The 21,774-nt window shown below is 38.4% G+C and overlaps 1 protein-coding gene across 3 annotated transcripts in view; it reads left to right on the top strand.

Annotated features, from left to right (window-relative positions):
* Positions 1–16,192, top strand: part of FBXW7 (F-box and WD repeat domain containing 7) — a 133,466-nt gene extending 117,274 nt beyond the window's left edge. For all 3 annotated transcript variants that reach the window (XM_065404806.1, XM_065404808.1, XM_065404807.1), the window contains exons 6-11: positions 4,966–5,102; positions 7,401–7,514; positions 9,641–9,822; positions 11,047–11,272; positions 14,303–14,513; positions 15,924–16,192. In XM_065404806.1, the coding sequence (XP_065260878.1) occupies positions 4,966–5,102; positions 7,401–7,514; positions 9,641–9,822; positions 11,047–11,272; positions 14,303–14,513; positions 15,924–16,192 (1,139 nt within the window). The remainder of the gene's footprint in view (positions 1–4,965; positions 5,103–7,400; positions 7,515–9,640; positions 9,823–11,046; positions 11,273–14,302; positions 14,514–15,923) is intronic.
* The last annotated feature ends 5,582 nt before the right edge of the window (positions 16,193–21,774 follow it).

Below are 21,774 nucleotides of genomic sequence, written 5' to 3'. Positions count from 1 at the left end.
ATAGAAGGGAAACCAGCCTCCTCAGGGACAGGATGGCTAGAGAAGTTAGGAGGGCATTAAACTAATAATGAAAGAGAACGGTAAAAAGAGGAAATATGAGTACTTGTTTAGCACAAAATTGAGATGTTGAGAACAAAATCAATCCAGGGAACCAAAGGACATGAAGAGAAGAAATTCTTTAATTGCCTATACACCAGTGCAGGGAGCCTGGGTAACGAGGAATTAGAATTGCTCATTTATGAGCATGAATTCAATTTAGTTGGCGTTAATGAAACGTGGTGGGATGATTCGTGTGATTACAATGCTAAAATCAATGGTCATAATCCATTTAAGAAAGGGGAGTGGCACTCTGTCAAAAATGGCATTAATTGTTTCCGAGTCCCTCGTAGGCTCAATAATAATGCAGAAAAGGCAGAAGTGTTAAATAAATATTTGTTCCTTATTTGGGAAAAACACAGATGACCCAGTCGTATCATATGACGACATATTTTCCCTTTCACTAGTATCTCAGGGGGATGTTAAACAGCAGCTACTAAAGATAGACATTTTTAAATCAGCAGCTCCAGCTAACTTGCATCGAAGAGTTTTAAAAGCGCTCTCTGAGGAGTTTTCTAGGCCATTAATGTTGATTCTCAGTAAGTCTTGGAACACTGGAAGAAAGCTAATGTTGTACCGATATTTTAAAAAGGTAAACAGGATGAGCCAGGTAAAATTTGGGCCTGTCAGTCTGATCTCTCTCCTGGGTCAGATAGTGGAGCAGCTAATATAGGAGTTAATTCATCAAGAATTAAAGGAGGGTAATATAATTAATGCCAATCCATGTGAATTTATGGAAAATAGATCTTGTCAAACTATGCTGATTTTTTTTTAATGAGGTTACAAGTTTGGTACACAAAAGTAACAGTGTTAGAACATAAGAACATTCCCAGCTTCTAGCAAACAGAGGCTATGGATACCATCCCTGCCCATCCTGGCTAATAGCCATATGTTGATGTAACATGCTTAGATTCTGTAAGGCGTTTGACTTGGTATAATATGACACTTTGATTAAAAAAATTAAAATGTTATAAAATTAAGAGAAGAGTTGTGTTCAAAGGCTGTACAATCCATCTTTAGCAACAGTATGAAAGATTCCACAAGGAGATGCTATACAGCAAAATGGAAGACATTTTCTACAGCATCGTCTCATATTCCTAGAAGATGCTGAAATCCCTACTATTTTGGATTACCTCCTCTCATTAAAAAATTTCTCAGCCTTCTTTGGGTGCACTTGGAAGCTATTAGCACCTTTCATCCCCTGGTGACAAGTGTTTGATCTTCACCCATCCTATGACAATACCAGAATCGACGCTGATGTGGGACCTCAACCTAATCCCGTTGGCATGGACAAAGGCTCTGTTTGAACCCCATCATCTTCTATCCTATCTATGAAGAATGCCTTCCTGGTTGCACTCACCTCAACCAGGAGAATAGGTGAACCGGAGGCCCTCGTGGCAGACTTATCTTTACAGTCTTCCATTGGTACAGTTTCCTTAAGATTACACCCCAAATTCATCCCCAGAGTAATCTTGAAATTTCACCTAACTCAGGTCATATAGTTGCCTGTTTTCTGCCTGAAGCCACATGACACTAGAAAGAACATGACACTGCACTCTGGGTGTCCATAGCGCATTGGCATTCTACTTACAAAGGACAAAACCTTCTTAGAAATCTCTTAAAATGTTTGGCGTCTTTGTGAACAGATGAGGGGGAAGCCATATCTTCACAGAGGGGCTCAAAATGGATTTGAGGCTGCATCCTGCTGTGTTATGAGTTAATAGCCACCCCTCTCCCTCAAGGAGTGAGGGCCCACTTCATCAGAAGCTTCACTTTGAGATATCCCTGTTCAGCAGATCTGTAAAGCAGCAACACAAGGCTCTCTGATCATGCCTCCACAAAACAGTACATTGCAACCCTCTACAGCAGCCACATCTTTTGGCAGAGCAGTCCTTCAATCTGTAGTACAGAAAGGGTTCTTTTGGACCCTTCTCCTGAGTTAATACAGCATGTGAGTCATCTAGAGTGGAATACATATAGGGACCCTAATTCAAAGAAGAAAGAAAAGTTACATACCTTGTACAGTAACTGGAGTTCTTAGAGATGAGTAGTCCCTATCTGTGTTCCACTACCTGACATCCTTTCCTTCTATTGTGAGCCTTAACCTATGGTTATTTGCAGTAGAGAAAGAACTGGTGAGGCGGTCAGTCCATGGTCATCACTTATGATACCAGATTTGCCCGTTACTTTGGGGTATGCTCATTTATTAGGGTTACTCTTCTGCGGGGGAAGGGGAGTGTTCTGTAATTCTATCAATGTACTGCTTGTGTCACTTGTGTTTTCATATGGAGTTCTACTTCTCCCTTCTGCAAGTCCCCTCCCAATGGAGCTATCCTGCAGGACCTATGTTCCCCAGGGCTAGGTTCCTCCAGCCCGGAAACGGATGAACACACACATTAACAGAGCAAGTCTGAGTGGACTGGGTCAATCAGCACTTTCAAGCTGACCCCTTATATGTCCCTGGACTCAGTGGGCTGGATCAAGCAGCACTTTCAAGCTGCCACCCTTATATACCACAGGTACCTCACCGGAATAGAGTAAGCCTGAGCAGTCTGGGTCAAGCAGCACTTTCAAGCTGCCGCCCTGGTATGTCACAGGTTCAGCACGTCCCTATCCCCACTTTCATGTTACAATTGTACTGGTAATAACCCACTTGATGAGCAAATCCCATAGTATTTTTGGGCGCTACGGGGCTCTTTAGCTTAGGTAAGAGAAGCGTTGCTGCAGAGTAAATGGGGGAAGCCAAAAACACAAAAGAGTAAAGTTCAGTGAGAGAGAGAGGGAAGTAACCAGCTTAATCATAAAAGTTATTTATTGAATAACCATGATAACTACACAAGAAGAGCCTAAACCAACATAAGTTACATTATTAAAGGTTACAAAAGTCGTATACAGAAAACCATACCTGATAAAACAAGTCAGGGTTAGAAAGTTATACCTGAGGTAGAAAAGAAAACAGAGAGAGAGGGATCTCACCACTCCAGGAAGCTTGAACTGGTTCCCAGGTGATGGTGGTAGCTCAGGGTCCTGAGTGCTGGAGACAGGCAGAGCCCCCAGCACCATCAGTCTGGAGAAGATGAAATCCCAGTGGAACTGGTGCAGAGTTTGGATCCATGCATCAGAACACTTACTGGAGTGTGGGTAGGGTTTTTTGTAGGGAAACAACAATGGTTCAAGGGAGAACACTAGATTTGTTTATGGGAAAACTGATGACTCAAGGCATTTTTTTAAGGCTAGACAATAGGAGCTGATCACTTTTGGCTATGGGTGGTGTTCCTTCCAGGGAGCTCACAATGCTATTAGGCAGCTTCAGTATTTTGGATATCAATCAAGGATTCATTACTAAAATTGGACTGATAACTGCTGAGCTGGGTGTGTGCAGGCATAGGTTCATTAACATCTGGAGCAGAGATCCCCTAGGATGCAGTGCGTCCCTGCTTTTCTGGTCCCAGAGTTCAGTGCGGTTCTTGCCTTGTAATCTCTTCTTGATTCTGTATGCTAATAGAGATGCATCCCTGTCCCATCTTTGATGCAGATGAGACAAGGGGAGTTGCCTTAATCCTATCACCCTTGTCAGGAGGGGTCTAGGTGTGTCTCCCACCACCCTTCACTGCTCTCTGCAAGTCTTTTTCTCTGGTCGATTTTGGTTCAAGCAGAGGCTGGGGGGTGGGGGAGTGTCCTTCATGAGTCAGACAGGCTGGATACTGTGCCCTGGTTCCCCAAGTACACAAAGCTGACTGGTATCGCCTATGCCCTCAGTTCAGAGCACAATGAGGCAAGGGATGGACCAACAGACACTGCTAGCAAATTCTTTTGATGTCAGGCACATGGAGCACATGCAAACCTAGAGTGGAATACAGCTAGGGACCACATATTTCAAAGAACTCCACTAACTGTGTACAAAGTAAGTAACCATTCTTTCTTCCTAGCATGTCGAAGTGACATAACTACAGTGCTCTGGCCCTGGACCTTGGAGACACATACACAGACAACCAGCCTTCCCTGAAATTTAGAGAGTAGGGCTTTAGGAGAAATCAATAAAAGGGCACTAAAACAGACTAACGTATGAATCAACCTGTAATTTTTAAAGGCGCCTAAGGTAGCGAGGTGCCAAATCGTATTGGAGTGGGAGTTCTCTTATCCCGTTAACCTCCTTTGACAATCCCTGCCTTTAAAGGTTTCACTGAAGACAGAGCCAAAATAAAGATATATTCTTGTCTTGTTCTTATGATGACAGTATTGAGAAAAGAAAGATGAAAGAGTGGGGGTTCAAGAATGATTCTGTAACTTCTTAGGCTTGGAAACCAAGTATGTGTGATTTAAAAATGTCAGAAGGGATGACACAGGAGAGGGAACTCTTTTCCCAGAAAATGTATTTCAGACTTTGAAGCCCTCAGTAATTTGAAAGTACAATTTAGTCAAGACTGGCAAATATAGGTACCAGAGAATGATTTGAGAAGGATGGAGAAGTGGGAATCATCCATGTACTGGCAATGACCAAGATTGAAGCTAATAATTAGATGAACCAGAGGGAAAAGATGTATAGAGAAGGCAAGTGGGCTACAGACAGAAACATAAGGTATTCATTGGTAGAAAGGATGAAGCAAAGCTGAAAAGCCTTCAGCAAAAATATGAAAAAGGACCAATTATACAATAGTGGTAGTTCTAAAGAAAAGGAAAAAGATCTAGTATAGGGAGGAGGGCAGGATGACATCCCTGAAGCACAGGACAACAAATGAAGTTGGAACAGTATATGGTGAGAAGGTGATTATGTCACCATAATATATTAAGTTTGGGGGAGAAGAGAGGTTGATGTTTGGTGGAATTGACAAGATTTTCTTCTTTTTTTTACTTTTAAATTCATTTTAGGGATTGACGAACCATTGCATATCAAGAGAAGGAAAGTAATAAAACCAGGCTTCATACATAGCCCATGGAAAAGTGCTTATATCAGACAGCACAGAATTGATACTAACTGGCGGCGAGGAGAACTTAAATCTCCTAAGGTAACCATTTCTGAACTATGTACATGTCAAGAATTAAGTAGGATCAGCCTGTCAGCTGTTAGTTTTGTTTTGGACTAAACTAAATCATTTCTGACATCTAAAATAACTTGAAAAGAGGGTGTTAAACCCCTTTGTGCCAATTTTTTTCTTAAAAATAATTAAACCAGAAGAAGAAAGTCATGTATATTTTACAGTGCAGAAATTTATGTATGTTTCTACCTATCCTGTTTTAAGCCAAATGAAAACTTCTGAGCATCTGTAAAGGGGAACATCTGTAGTTGTCCTTCTAAGGGTTTGTAGGAGAGCCTGGGCCCACCCACTCCAGTGGGCTCCAATCCAGGGCCCCAGTGGTAGGCAGCTAAGTCCTGCATCCTGGTGCGTTATGCAGCTTCCTTGCGGGATCACTTCCTACTAAGTCCCCTCTCTTTCCACAGGATAAAGTAAAATATTGAATGTAAGATAAAATTTCTAATCTTCGAAGCATCACCAGTCCCTTTGCAGGCTTGGTCAGGCCACAGTAGACTGGCCTCAGGCAGCAAGAGCTCCTATAAATTCTTTCCCAAGAGCTCAGGTCAACTTACCTCCACTGTTTGCCTGGTACTAAGATACTCTGCTTCCCTTTTTAAGTGCATCCAGTCTGTGCAGGCTTTATAAGTATGGTGGGACAAGGCCATCTGAGACCAGATCAACTCCTTAACCTCTTCCTCTCCTTTGTAGGGTTTGTATACCTTACTCCAGCACCATATCAGAAAATCAAAATATAGTCGCTGCTTGTAGAGTTAAATCCTACTGCTGTGGCACCATGCAACATTTTCACTGATGCCCCAATCCTGGGAACGTTTATACTGATACTTAACTTTACACATGAAAGTACTCCCATTCACTTCAATAGGAATACTTATGCATGAAGTTAATCGTGTGTTTAAGGTATTTTTAAATTGTGATATGAAACTATTACATAAATTCAGATATTTGTTTTCATTTCGTGTCTTATTTTTACATACATTTTTATAACTTTTTAAAAGTAAAGTACCGTACCTTTTTAAGATTTCATTGCCTTTGAAAATAAAAATGAAGTACTATAATATAGACGAAAATCGTTTCATTTCAGCCTGATAACATTAGCAGGGTATGCCCACATTTTAATGATATTGATACTAGATTATAGTATCATAATGTGCTTTATTTATGCAATAATGTAGCAGTCATATCATCAAGTCTGATTGTGTCTCTGGCTGCCCTTTATACATAAAGAACAGCCAGAGACTTACTCCAGTCTTTTTAGAGAAATTCTGTGACTTTTCTTAATTTTTGTATAGTAGTCCAGAAAACTAAACAAACACAACAATACAGGAGTTACCTAAAAAGCTGAGAAAATCTCCTACTATCTGAATATCTGACTGCAACTTTCTGTGTTTCTGGCAACAGTTCTGCATTTTTTGTCATATCATGCTATGCTGTAATTATTAAGATGGTAGCCCCAGACATTACCCAGCTTCCCATTTCATATCAAGAGACATTTTGAAAAGTATTCAGCTATTTTAAATAGTAAATTCCTTGTTTAATTTGCATGTTCTGATGTAATTGATCTTTACTGTACTGTAGTAAAAATAATCTGTTGCAGTTTTCCATAATCAAACACTGAAAATGCCATTTTTGAAAAATGACATTCAAATCCACAAACATGGAAATACATATTTTCTTCTCATTCAGCCAAACTAACTTTTGTTTCTTCATAACGTAAAGGTTTCTATAGTTCTTACTTTGGATAGTATCTGGTACCCAGTAGATCAGGAGGAGTGGGGTGGTTAAGAATATAAGTACACATTAAGACTAGTTCATAAAAATAAAAAAAATGCATTGGATAACAGAAGCAAATTTTTTGTTCATAGGTACAATATTTTCCATGAAATTATTCTCATGCTTTTAAAGATTTTATTTTGATGTTTTTAAAATTATTTTTTAGAATACAGTGGTCTATCCAACGTGTTATCCTAGTTTTAGCAATGATCTATCTCAATTATTTTAGAAGAAGGGTAAAAATAGTGTTAATGCACCTGGTCAGCTATACAATGCTATATCATGGATGACATTTTATATCAAGGAAATGTCTTCCTGACTCCAACTAGTAATAAAATAGATGTGAACCATAAGGACTGATGATGATTCAATTTTTAATCTAGTTACAGTAATTTATACACGCTTCTTGCTGATGTACACCATTCTGATTCTGATTTTCTTTTCTGTTTATCTTCTAATCTTTTGGCTTACATTGCAACACACATTCTTTATTGTCAGGTGCTGAAAGGACATGATGATCATGTAATCACATGTCTACAATTCTGTGGTAACCGAATAGTCAGTGGTTCTGATGACAACACATTAAAAGTTTGGTCAGCAGTTACAGGCAAGGTAAGTTGGTAATTGCTGTTAAGATCCCATGAAATGGACCATTGGCATAGTAGTAGCAAGCTTAAAAGTGTGTTACTAATTTATCCTGTTTCCCAGAACATCTTATATCTTTGCCTTTATTGCTGTCTGGTGCAAAACAAAGATAGAATATTAAAAAATATTTGGGCAATCTTTCTCTACTCCGAAATATGTCTATTTTATGAAAGTCACCTTGATGTGAAATTATAATGCTGTTCATGTTACCATTGGCATATATCCTTGTTCTCTTGGCAGCTGCTCTATTCTTGTGGAGTCATTTTTGACATTGATTACAGAGAATTTAGACACATACTATGTTATCTTCCCTATAGGTTAATTCATCCTGACTTTATTCACATGGATCTTGTTTCTGGCTAATGCTTGTGGCTTCCACATTTATTTATATGGTTTTTAAGTTTTTCAAATGTTTTTTTTTATTGGCTATAAATAGCCTTAGACTATTCATTTCTCTTTATTCTAGCAACAGAGTATCTTCTAATTTCAACAGCCCAAATATTGATAGTGGCAAGCTTAAGATATAAAAGATATCCACATTGTAATATTAGTCTTAGATGTATTTAAAGGTTTTAGTTTCTGTCTTTGCATGCCTCGAAGAGCCTTGACTGGATTGTAACTACTACCTTAGGGAAGAATAAAATAAAATGTGGTATGCAGGCAGCCACACCCAATTCAGCTGGCTTCCCTTCACTAAGCCTAGTTCATGAAAGAAACCACCGTGCAATTTTAACATTCTTTCATCAAAAAGGACAGGATGGAGTTATTCTTTAATGAAAAACATGTGTTTTGTACATTCTTCCTCCTCAAAAATATAATGTGCCACTGAATATATGAAATTAAACATGACAGGATGACTTGTCAGCAGTTTTAAGTTCTCAGGAACATCTTATCTAATAATTAAAACATCTTTATATGAGAGATGTTTACACCAAACCTTACAGAATATTCAGAAAGTGTTGCATCCAGTATGGAAGAATTCTGTATTTGACCTCATCCTGACTGAAAAATAGAAATTGCTCACAGAATGAAAAATTTAGTGGTCGCTTATATGCAAGTGACCATGACTTGATCGGATTTGTTATGTACAAACAGAATAAAGTCCAAACCCCAGTAAAATATATTCTTACTGCTTTGAAAAAGCCAATTTCACAAAGCTGAAAACAATTCCGAGCCAAAACACATGGGAAAGAATTTAAACAGAAAAATGTGAATAATTGGGAACTGTTCAACAACATTTTACTTGGTGCCCAAAAAGCCACAATCAAGAAAGGAAACAACACTGATTAAAAAACAAACTGGCTTAGAGGGGAAATGAAAGCAGCTATTAAAATAAAAATATATATGAATTACCAATGGAAAAGGGGAAGTTGATATCAATGAATATAAATTGAAGCTAGGAATTGTAAAAAATTGATAAGGGAAGTAGAAGGACACAAGAAGTCTGTGGTGAGCAGAGTTAAGGAGCTGTTTAAGTACATTAGGAAGAAAAGGAATCCTAACAATGTTATTGGTCCATTATTAGATGGAAATGATAGAACAGTCAATAATACTGAAAAGCCTAAATGTTCAATAAATATCTGTTCTGTATTTGGGGGAACCAGATGATGGATTTATAAAGTATAATGATGAAATACTTTCCATTCCAGCAATTACTCAGGAGGATGTAATAAAGTTAGACATCTTTTAATCAGCAGGTCCAGAAACTTGCATCCAAGAGTTTTAAAATATTTGGTTGAGGCTCTCTCTGGATTGTTAATGCTGATTTTCAGTAAGCCTTGGAACACTGGGGAAAAAGCTAATGTTGTGCCAGTATTTAAAAATTGTCCCTGCCCCGTTGAGGGTAATTAACCATTAGAAAAAACTTACCAAGTGTTGTGGTGCATTCTCCATCACTGGAAAGTTTTATATCAATATTGGATGTTTTTGCAAAAGAGATGCTCGAGTTCAAATAGCAATTAATTCAGAGACATCCTATGGCCTGTGTTATACAAGAGGTCAGACTATATGATCACAGTGTTCTGGCCTCATATGAACTGATTAAATTTCTTTCACCTTCCTCCAAAATACTAACTATACAAAATATTTTTCAGTGTTTAAGAACACTAGTTGGACACACAGGTGGAGTCTGGTCATCACAAATGAGGGACAATATCATTATTAGTGGATCTACAGACCGAACACTTAAAGTATGGAACGCGGAGACTGGAGAATGTATTCATACTTTATATGGACACACTTCTACTGTGCGTTGTATGCATCTCCATGAAAAAAGGTAAATGTTTACTTAAAATTAGATATCTTTTTTGCCTCTTATTTTGTGTTTGTTTTTTTTTAAAGGAAAATGTATCTAAAATTTAATTAAGTAGTCCGAAAACAGTAAAGGTCTGTGCAATATAAAAGCTATAATATTCAGTAAAAATATTACTAAAATTAAATTTATACACTCAACATGAAGTGAAAAGAGCAGCTGACTGCACAAAGAAAAGGTGTGAGAGAATTAACCAAAGTACAAACGACATAAACCTCTCCATATACAGTCAAATAGTTACCTATAACTTTCTTTCAAAGTTGTTTCAGTTATTGATGTGATCCATTCTGCTATGCTACGTAACAAACTGTCCTTGTTTTTAACTTATTTTTGTCCATTTTGTTGTAAACCTTTACCTATTTTAAAATTACCTTTTTAAAAATGTCTTCGGACATGAATATATTTTATTTAAATTTCTTTTACACTGTCATTTCATTTCAACAATAGTATATCAATTCAAGAGACTTTGGCTGAGATGTTGTAGTTATTTGTTTTAAAGCTTTGCATTGTGTCTAGAATGTTGTCTTGGCTATTCATCCCTTCTTTTCCTTCTAAGAAAACGAAGGTTTTTCTGCCCAGATAGTTAATGGAATTACAGTAATCTTCATTACTATTTATGGTTCCAGTTTCAGTAGGTTCAAAACATTTTAAAAACTGATATTTACTGTACAAATCAAGTGACATAAATGTTGCATAATGAAGAAAAACCTCCAAAGAGGGTTTTAGAAATAAATAACAAATACTGGGTAAGTGTAGTGCTCATTAAAGCAAGACTATATTACTGGCTTGAGCTAACCATATGTAAAAGTAGGTGGTATGTAATCTGTCACATACAGCTCTCCCAACCCACCTCAGTCTTGACCTGCAATATCTTGTTATTCAAGTCTGAATCTCTCCTCTTAAATACTGACTGCCAATCACACCAAATAGTTTGGTGTTGTGATGATGAACAGGGTGGGAAAACCGAACATGCTTTAACTTTCAACCTGAATAAAATGTGACGCCAAGCCAGCTCTTCGGAAGCAGGCAGACTAGTACTCAGGCCACCTCGCCTTCCAGAGAAATAAGTTCAGTTTAACTGCTTTATGCACAAAAGGTTGATATATCAGTCTTCCTGCTTTAGCATACATGATACAAATAACATGGAAGTTTATATGCTAAGTGTAGTTTTTGTTTGTGTTTCACCAGAGTTGTCAGTGGGTCTCGAGATGCCACGCTGAGAGTTTGGGACATAGAGACAGGCCAATGTTTACATGTTCTGATGGGACATGTAGCTGCAGTCCGGTGTGTTCAGTATGATGGCAGGAGGGTTGTTAGTGGAGCATATGATTTTATGGTCAAAGTATGGGATCCAGAGACTGAAACCTGTCTACACACACTGCAAGGGCATACTAATAGAGTCTATTCATTACAGGTAAGCAATTTGCATCTAGTGCTCTAGATTCCCTTGGATACACCACCTTTATTGTTAAACTACTAAAATTGTGGATACTTACTAATCTGCAGATGCAGTCCTAGACAATACAGAGAGATTCAGGTTACCCTCATCCTACCTCCCTCCCTCCTCTTGCTACATATCTTGTCTTAATTTAGAATGGGAGCCAAATCCTAGTTTGGGTCTCTGAGAGCTACCACAGTATGAATTAATAAGATTTTTTTTTTAAATCACCGTTGTTTATTGTACATTATTTTTTCTTTTGCTGTGAATATTCTTGTTTTCAGTGTCCCTGTTTTTCATAGCTTATCAGCAACTGAGGAGCTAAGTCCATGCTAAGTTAACCAAAAGTAATGTCCCTTTGATAATCTGAAAGTTCATGTATATAGTATTCTAGAATTTTAATCTTAGAGAAGGAATTTAGTGCTAAGGTATATAGGGTAGCGCTAGACTAGTTCAATCTGTGCTGCAGTAGCTGGAACATTCATGTGCTTCTTCATGTGGAATATTTTACAGCCGTGAAAAAATTACTTCCACCCCCCAAAAAATGTAGCGTTCATCTTTAAAATTAAACCAGAGCTTGTCTCTCTTACTCCAAACTAAAGAAGAACTTACTTCAGTAAATAAATGCTGAAAAGACATATCGCCACAAAAAGGAGAGAGCAAGCTGCTTCTGGTATTTACAAAAAACAAGTAACTTTTGGCAGCTTTGTATGATTGAATTTTTCCTTACTCTGATGTTTGAAAGGAGATTTTGTGTGTCCTCTAGAAATTGCATTTATTGAAACATAAGGGGTTAGTTTGCATGTTATCCCTTTCAGTATACAACTGTTGGGTTCCTGACTAGCAACACTTCATGGATTGTTATAAAAACGAAAACAGTGGTTTATATTTGTGTGTGGACCTAGGATTTTAATGGCTGTTAGTGAAGGGTTCTGATCAGCTCCCTGCCTACCTACGCTAGAGGCCACGTCTACATTTGGAAGGTTTTGCTGGTGTAGCTGTACCAGCCCAGTAAAGTATATCAGCAAAGCATTCCTAGTGTGGACACTTTTGCCGGCATAGTTTATTCCAGTCACACCTCCACCCCCACTCCAGCAGAAGTGCTGTTTTGCCGTAATAACTGAGTCTGCACTAGGGGCTTTTGCCAGCACAGCTATGTTGGTCACAAATCACATCTCATCACACCCCTCACCAACATAGCGATGCAGTAAAAGTTTGTAGTTGAAGACCTGTTGTGGATCCTCCTCTACCTTTTCACCCACCCTGAACAAGTCTCTGCAGAGCTGAAACAACTTCCAGAGTCTGAGAAGGCATTTAGGGATTTATTTTGTGCTAGGGCTTGCTGGCACCACAGTCAGACAGGACAGCAGATGGAGAACTGGGAATGGCATTCTGGCTGGCGAACTGGGGAGTTGGTACTGTGCCTAACCCTCTACTGTTACAAAGGCCTGAGGCTAATACTTGCTCAAACTTTTTTTTTTAAATTGGTAAATATAATTAAAAACAAGAAATCGCATGTCTGCTAGGCTGGTCTGAGGCACAGGAAGTGTGGCTCAGTAACTGAGAGACTGGAGGATTTCATAAGTCATTTTGAACATACTTGTTTTCTAATAAACACATTCTGTTTCTTAACTTAACGTGGGGCCAGAAAGAGAGAGTGACTCTACAGAGGTTAGAGCATTCACCTGTAAATGTGGGAGATCCCTGTTCTAATGACTATTTGTACAAAGTAGAACTGTTTGAGAACCCCATCTCAAACTATCCCAAAGCCCAGTGGTTAGGACACTCTCCTAAGAGTTGAGATGTGGACTCAAATCTCTGCTCCAAATCAGGCAGAGGGAGGGATCTCCCACATCTTGGCTGAGCGCTGTAACCAGTGGGCTACAGGTTATAAGGGGGCAGCACTATCACCTCCTGGTTGTGGTGTGTGGTTTTATGATGTTTATGAGAAAGAGTTCATGGCTGTGAATTCCAAGCGGTGATAGATGTCTCCCTCCAACCTAGACTTAAGCCACACCCCTCTCCCTGGAGGCTTCTTGCTGGCTTTTGTTGATCCCATTCTTAGGTACCTAACTTTCCCTGTGCATGGTATTAGAAGCCTAGGTACCTATGTCACAGCTGTAGATTCCAGTAGACATCAGAGCACCTAGTATAGTTAGCATTGCAATGCTGAGTCTATGTCACCTTTGTGAACCTAGCCCATAGATGATAGCGGACTGGACAGCATATGTAAAATGCTAGTCCTTACAGAAAGAGTCCTCAGAACCACTGATTTATAACGCATTAAATTTTTTTCAAAAAGGTTTAAATTCATATTCTTTCTTAATTGATGATTTAGGTGCAGTATTCACTACCTGATCACCACCACTGGCTCTTGGTTTTAGCTGACAAAGTGCTGGTATTAACTTTTTGCTGTGATACTGCGGATAGATGTTACATAGAGTGAAGTTGTTGATTTGATCAAATGAAATATTCCACAAACATTTTTTGGATGAGGAGGTTGACATGGAAGGCAGAAGATCCTTTAAAACTCTTTGCAGTTGCTTGAAATATCAGAAACCACTCAAACATTTTCTGTTCTGTTTGCTTGAATTTTTAGCTATGTATAGTACTATTCAAAGAGAGAGTCAAAGTAAAGTGTCTATCAGTATGTACGTTTCTCCTTAGTCAAGATTAAGATCTGTAGGTGTTGAATGCAGAACTCCATAGGCCTTGTCTACACTAGGAAATTATCCTGATAGCATCAGGTGCGCGTGGTTAATGATAGGGCCACGTTAAACATAAGGCTTTGCACTGAGTTCTAAGTTGTATTTAACATTGTTAGTTAACGTGTTGTTCCATAATGTAATTTCCTAGTGTAGGGGATAGTGCAAGGTCATACTGTATACTGTCTTATTTTGTGAAACTCTGAATTAAATGCAAGTAGCACACTTAATGTTTTTTTCACAGTGTGAATGATAAGAGCTTAATACAATTGCTTGTAACGTATTTACCTTTTTTTTTTAGTTTGATGGCATCCATGTAGTGAGTGGATCTCTCGACACTTCAATCCGAGTTTGGGATGTGGAGACGGGAAACTGCATTCACACATTAACGGGCCACCAGTCATTAACAAGTGGAATGGAACTGAAAGACAATATTCTTGTGTCTGGGAATGCAGATTCAACAGTCAAAATCTGGGATATCAAAACAGGACAGTGTTTACAGACATTGCAAGGTGAGCTTATACTATCCAAATATAAACACATTCATTCAAAATACTAAAAGGCTGGTGCAAAATTAGTGCAGGTCAGTCCTCAATTTACCAATTGCTTCAGTGCTGAGTGCTACTGAAATAGTTAATATCAAAGTACTTGTTCATATCTGTTAAATCTGAGCATTTCTACTTCCCATATATTGCTAGAGGACAAAATTAGCTTTGGGGAGATTGTTTCAATTTTAGGTCAAGTCAAGCTGTGTTTTAAATGTACAGTCTTGTTTAATGCACCATTCTGGAATGGGGAAAGGGAAAAGATTCCAACCAGCATTTAAAAATAAAAAATAACCTATATGCAAGGAAAACAACTGCTGATCATTTAATGCTCAAAAGTTGGCCATGGCGACAGCTGTACTATTTTTTGTATTTGTGAAATTATCTTTCTGTGAATAAACCTTTTTATATAATTAAATCTAAAATCATTTGCCTATTATGGAAAGACAGCTGTTCTGACAGAAATTTGCTATCTGTATGTTAGACTAATAAACCACAAAAATATGTAGGAAATGGCATCTCAAATCAGCCAGTCAACTTAGTTATTTAGGTCACTTGGACATTCCAAAGCCTCCAGACTAATTGGGTTGGGAGGCAGTGAACACTGTCTGTTACAATAAATCAAGAAAAATGAATGGAAAACATATCCTCCATTTAAAAACAGGAAAGAGACAGATTTTAGTTTTCATTTTGACTGTTGCTGTGCACATGTACACACATTCACTTATTTTCCTAAGCAAGTCTGTAATATCTTTCCCTGGCTTTTGCCTGCCAGCCCTGGTTCTGGGAGAAAACCCACTTCACTAAAAAGCATCCTGCACTGCTTAATTACTGGACAAAACAAGCTCTGACCTTTTAAAGGACAATTACTATGGGATGGCTTAAGGGAAAAAAGACATGTAAAGAAAAAGAGTTTTGTTGTTTGAGTTAATATTTAACTATGACTTCAACTGGAGTTTTCTTGTCTGTGGGGGTTCTGTAACATTCCACCAGAAGGGATTTTAAATTAGATTAACGCTTGAGCAACAGCACCATTTCATGCAATCAAGGTTTAGCAATGACCTAGGAACCAGACCACCCTTTCTTCCCAAAGGGGTGGGAGTAATAATTACCTATTCTGTGAACACTTCCTTCTACTAGGTAAGTTCATTTTGATGAATCAGATGAGACTACACACTTGCCCCAGTGTTTGTTACAATAATAACAGACAACTGTGAGGATGGGGAGTTTTCAATATCTGTCCTTTGAAAACACAGAATGAGGCTTTTGTGTATGTTAAATATTTGATTTACTTTGCATACAAATATATCTAAACATGGTAACCCCTTACACTCCTTTCTAACCACAAGCAAAATTCTTTTGGTTTTACTATTGTAGGTCCTAACAAGCATCAGAGCGCTGTGACCTGTTTACAGTTCAACAAGAACTTTGTAATTACCAGCTCAGATGATGGGACTGTAAAACTTTGGGACTTGAAAACGGGTGAATTTATCCGAAATCTAGTCACATTGGAGAGTGGGGGAAGTGGAGGCGTTGTGTGGCGGATCAGAGCCTCCAACACAAAGCTAGTGTGTGCGGTTGGAAGCCGAAATGGAACTGAGGAAACAAAGCTGCTGGTGTTGGACTTCGATGTGGATATGAAGTGAAGGGCAAAAAAATGAATTTGTCCAAATGTGTAGACGATGTTTCCCTTCCCTCCCCCTGCAAAAAAAAAAACAAAAAACAAAACAAAAAACACATCCCTTGTCCTTGGTGGTGCAGGATGTTGGCTTGGGGCAACAGATCCTAAAGACCTACAGACTATGAAGGAGGAGACTGCGAGATGACAAACTGTAACTGACAAGAGAGGCATTTGCTGTCTCATCACATAAAAAGCTTCACTTTTGACTGGGGCAGCTTTGCAAATATAAGACTTTCTAAATCAAACCAGGTGCAATTATTTCTTTATTTTCCTCTAAGTGCTCATTGAGCAGAGTGGAGGTTAAAAAGTTGTTACAATTCTTGCTAACCTGTTATTTTACCACAGAGATCTAGAAAGTTGCTGCATAACATCTGTTACTGGATGACTTTCAAAGTTGCGAGCATCCATGGCGATGACAAAGTCAAATCCTGGTGTGGAAAAGCTAAAATCTTACTGTGAATTGTTTTTGTACAGTTTTATCAGAGCTTTTTTTTTTTTTTTTTTGCCAGCCATTGCCAATGTCAATCACAGTATTAGCCTCTGTTACTCTATTTACTATTGCTTTCATCTACACTCTACAATGCATATGTTGCTCTGAGGTGGCAAGTTGTCCTGGGTTCTGAGAGTTCTTGAATGAATTTAACTCTCAATGCTGGTGCTAGAAGTAGGTCTTCAAGTATGGGATTGTTGTCCCACCCCTGTACTGTATTCCCAGTGGCCAAACTTATTTATGCTGCTAAATGAAAGAAAGTAAAGCAAATTATTTCTTGTTTTTTAATTTTTTTTCTGCTGTGACGTTTTAGTCCCAGACTGAATTCCAAATTTGCTCTAGTTTGGTTACAGAAAAAGACTTTTTGCCACTGAAACTTGAGCCAACTGTGCCTCTAAGAGGCTGAGAGTTAAAAAGTTTCAGACAATTAAGAGTGAAGTTTGCCTGCAAGTAAAGAATTGAGTGTGTGTGCAAAGCTTATTTTCTTTTTTCTGGGCAAAAATTAAAACACATTCCTTAGAACAAAGCTATTGCAGCCTGTTCTGTGGGGAAACTTTTTTCTTTGTGAGGGCTGTGGTGAATGGAATGAACATGCATAATAAAACTGACAAAAATTTTAAAAATATAAATACAAAAATAAAATTGCTGGTCAGTCTTAGTGTTTTACAGTATTGAGAAAAACAACTGTTAGTTATTGCTGCAAGGAACTGACACAGTGCAAAAACTATTACGTTTTTGTAATAAAGATGTACATGCAAACAAAAAAAAAAAGAAAAAGTCAAATGGTTTGCCTCATTCTCCAAGAGCCACAACTCAAGCTGAACTGTGAAAGTGGTTTAACACTGTATCCTAGGCGATCTTGTTTTTTCCTCCCTTTTTTGTTTTGTTTTATTTATAGTCTGATTGAAAACAATCAGATTCCAGTTGGTTAATTTTAGTTATGTAACAACCTGACATGATGGAGGAAAACAACCTTTAAAGGGATTGTGTCTATGGTTTGATTCACTTAGAAATTTTATTTTCTTATAACTTAAGTGCAATAAAATGTGTTTTTCATGTTAGCATGTCTTTTTCTTCCAATGGTTTGCTACTGTACTAATATGCAACATTGAGGCCAGTATATGGGCAAAATCTTGACCTATCTCAGACTATGAAATGTGTAACATCAAGTCAAGTTTCTCAGTTTACTGAAAAGAGAGGAATGTACAGAAACCAAAATGCCTTCAAGGGCTTCTTATGTAACAAAGTTCTACAAAGAAACTTACTCCCCCCCCTCCCCCGAACATGCAAGAACACTGAGTCAGCATCTCTGTTCATAAGTCACTGTATTGAATTTGTCACTGGGGCTTCAACAAACATGGGAGTTAGCTTCCTATCACTAAGAATATACTACTAGGTTAAGATTGGACACTGGTAGGAGTTTGCCACAAAGTTAATCAGTAAATCAAGAGGAAAATTACATGATTAAGCTTTTTGTGGCTATTATAGTTTCTTCTCAGACCATTTTGTTAATTGCATCTGAGATTGAATAAGTCTAATAGGAATGAAATCTAATGTTTTTTATTTATTGATTGAAATTCTACAGAAAAGAATATACAGTATCAAATGAAAAGCAAGAAGCAGTAAAATCCATATCAGAATTTAAAACCACTCAACGTCAGTAACATAAGATAGCTTTAAAGTGAACTGTCCAAAATAATATTGAAAGACAGTCCTACACAATCTGCATGGTCCAAAGCAGTTCCATCAACTTGCTCAAACAGAAAAGTCAACACAGGTGAGCTAATCAAAATATCAGTTGCATTGGAAGCCTATCAAATGTTATATATTCTTCTAAAACTACGTATACAAAACTAACACTGAATTTTTTTCAAGTAAGACTGAGTGGTAGAGAGAGACATGCGGTACACGTCTTTGTACACTTTTTACTATCAATTTAGCTGGTCAACAGTTTATCTTTTTAAAATATTAGTTATATAGAAACTACTAGTTATAAAAGGACCAGAAAATGCATATAGGATTGGTTTCAAGACAAAAACAGAAAATATATTAATATATATCATCTAAGTTTAGTTCTGATCCACCCTCATTCTGAAAGTTAAGATGATAAACAGATCTCAAATGAGCCTTATTCAGTATTGACTGCAGTGAGGCAAGCTATTTGTTTACAAACAGAGGCAAACTATAAATTAAAAAAAAAAAAAAAAAACAGCAACTGGTATAAGCAAAAACAGTCCAGTGAGTGTTGAAAAGAGTGACCTGTACTGCTTTGCTCACAAGTGACTTTTGTGAAAGAGCTAAGAAATCTGTAAGGACTGTGACCTTTCAGCAGTTTGCCCTTGTAATCCTGACTGGTTAGATCAACTAAGTCGTCACTAGAGCAGAACTTTCTTCAGTTGAGTTTAAGGCCACAAAACAGATACATTTTAAGATCAAAAGGAACTCTTTGGTACTGATATTGGATACAAAAGTCCAAGGAAGGTTTAAAAAAAAAAAGGGGTGGGGGGTGAAGTATACAACAACTGATGCTGTGGAAAACCAGGCCTAGTAATCACCTGTGTAAATAAGCAAAAGCTTTGCAGTCATATAACCATTTGTAAAGCCTGCAACTACTAAAATTTTCAATGAGCTAATTTGGTAATTATAAAAGGGTAGTGTAGTTACCAGATTGTAAAGGAAATGAGGCAAGATTACACTATTCCTGAGGCACAAGAATACAAACAAGAGGCAGAATAGGGCAAAAGGAGTCGAGAGAAGGACGTGATAGGAAAGGCAGGTTTGAAATAGTTCAAGCGAGCTCATTTGAAACGTGTTGAGCCACCAATATGAATAGGGCCAAACTCTGTTCCGATAGAGCAGAGATGGCCAACCTGTGGCTCCGGAGCCACATGCAGCTCTTCAGAAGTTAATATGTGGCTCCTTGTATAGGCACCAACTCCAGGGCTGGAGCTACAGGTGCCAACTTTCCAATGTGCCAGGGGGTGCTCACTGCTCAGACCCTGCCCCCACTCCACCCCTCCGCCTGCTGTGCCCTCGCTCCCCCCCCCCCAGCCTCCTGCACACCACAAAACAGCTGATCGGGAGGGATGGAGAGGTGCTGATCAGTGGGGCTGCCGGTGGGTGGGAGGGGGCTGATGACATATTACTGTGGCTCTTTGGCAATCTACACTGGTAAATTCTGGCTCCTTCTCAGGCTCAGATTGGCCACCCCTGAGATAGAGTTTAGAAAGTGTTCTAGCCAAGTTTCCTAAATCCCAAATTATATTCTAACGGAGTTAGTTAGCTTAAAGTAGTTTGAAACCACTCAGTAAACTCTGTTTGTAGCCCAGTTTAGGGTAAAGTTTGGTTAGTTACAAAGTTAGGAAGAAGATCAATAATGTGTATTTGTGTAGAGGGAATGAGAAAACCAGCATATGTCAGCCTGGAGAAAAAATAGTAATTTTTTTTTCCATTTTAATTATTCTATAACAGGATTTTATTTTTCTCATTCTTTTTTGTGAACGCAGAGGAGTTTAAATCAGCTCATAGGTGTCTGAACTGGGTACCTACGTTCTGAATGTGGCAAAACTACTAAAATTTAAAACTGAGTACTAAGGCCAAGCTCCTCAAAGGTATTTAGGCATCCAAATACCTGTGAGGATCTGGGCCTTCGTATGCATGTAATTTATGTAGAACTGAGCACAAGTTCAACATTTCAGCTACATTTCTTCTATACCAATGCCACCATAGTAATAAATATTTTCTCTTAATTACCTTTTTTTTTTACAGTGATATATTTGGCCATAACAGCCTTTGTTTACAGTCTGCTTGTCTCGGAGCAATGTGAGGTCCTTAACCCTTTCACAACTCTTGTCCCTCTGCTCCTGCTGTGCTGCAGCCTATATTCTGTCAAAAGGCATTTGCAGATCAGGTGCATTCTACCTGGAAGTTTATATCTGGAATATTTAGCAAATGTCATTTCTTGGATACTTGTGATGGGATTTGTTTTCATTTTGATGAAAATGTTGATGCTTGACTGGTGTAAACACCATAGAACTGTTTTAAACTTCCATCCTGCACATGCAGTTTGGATCAAATGGGTATTCATTCTTCCCACATTGACAGAGAGTAGCAACGAACCTACAGGGGATTTCTGGCACTATTCCTGGAGTCCTTTCCTGTTGCTATGATATTCTTTCCCCCTTTCTATAGCTTTTTTCTCTTGTATTTAAAGCTGATAAGCCCATTTTTTAAAAAGGATGAAAGTGGTTTCTGCATACCACCATTTTAGCCAACAGTGAGCAATTTTGTATCAGCCTTGCCACTCACGCCCAGGGTCTTGACCAGACCAGGTTCTCAAATGCCCATTTACATGAGTGGTGTTGCTGCTGAAGGAACGAGACAGATTTCCTCTGGGTCTGAGCAGCTGTTTCTCATCCACCAAACTCCCCTCCCCCACCATACACAATTGCTTATTTCCATAAATAGTGCCCTCTCATTCATGAAACCCAGGCCCTGGTAAACAAGACTGGCTTTTGCCCAACCAAGCAAAAGTAGCTTCCCCCTTACAGTCTACCTTCCTTTTTTCTCAGAGTAGTGGTTCTAGGGATCGTTTTTGACTGGTAGGATAAAGAGTCCTGCCAATCAAAGAGACAAGGGACCAGATAAATGCCTGCTGCCAATATTTACTCAAGGTCACTGTATGAGCAACTTATCAGTTCAACGATATTGTCCTTTCATCCACCAGTCAACTCCCAAGAGGAGAAAAGTATTCTTCCCTCACCTACATACTGTACTTAACATTTTCAATAGGTCCTGGTGCCCAGAGCTGAGAGGTTTTAGGGGTATATGCTTTATGACCCTTCAGAGAACTACAGGAGACTGCCATTTCAGATCAGAATTTGGACACACCCAATTTGTCAAACATTTTAAGATTGCATGCCCTTGGTCATTGATTCCAGCTAATGAATACAACAAATGTTCTGGCACAGATGGTTTTCCAAGATCCCCATCTATTTATTATGACAAACTAAGGCCATTAACAATTCAGCATTTCACTCTGGGATTTCACTTCCTGC

The sequence above is a fragment of the Emys orbicularis genome, chromosome 5 (assembly GCF_028017835.1).
Source record: "Emys orbicularis isolate rEmyOrb1 chromosome 5, rEmyOrb1.hap1, whole genome shotgun sequence".
Taxonomy (NCBI): Eukaryota; Metazoa; Chordata; order Testudines; family Emydidae; genus Emys; species Emys orbicularis.
This window is presented reverse-complemented; position numbering and strand designations above follow the sequence as displayed.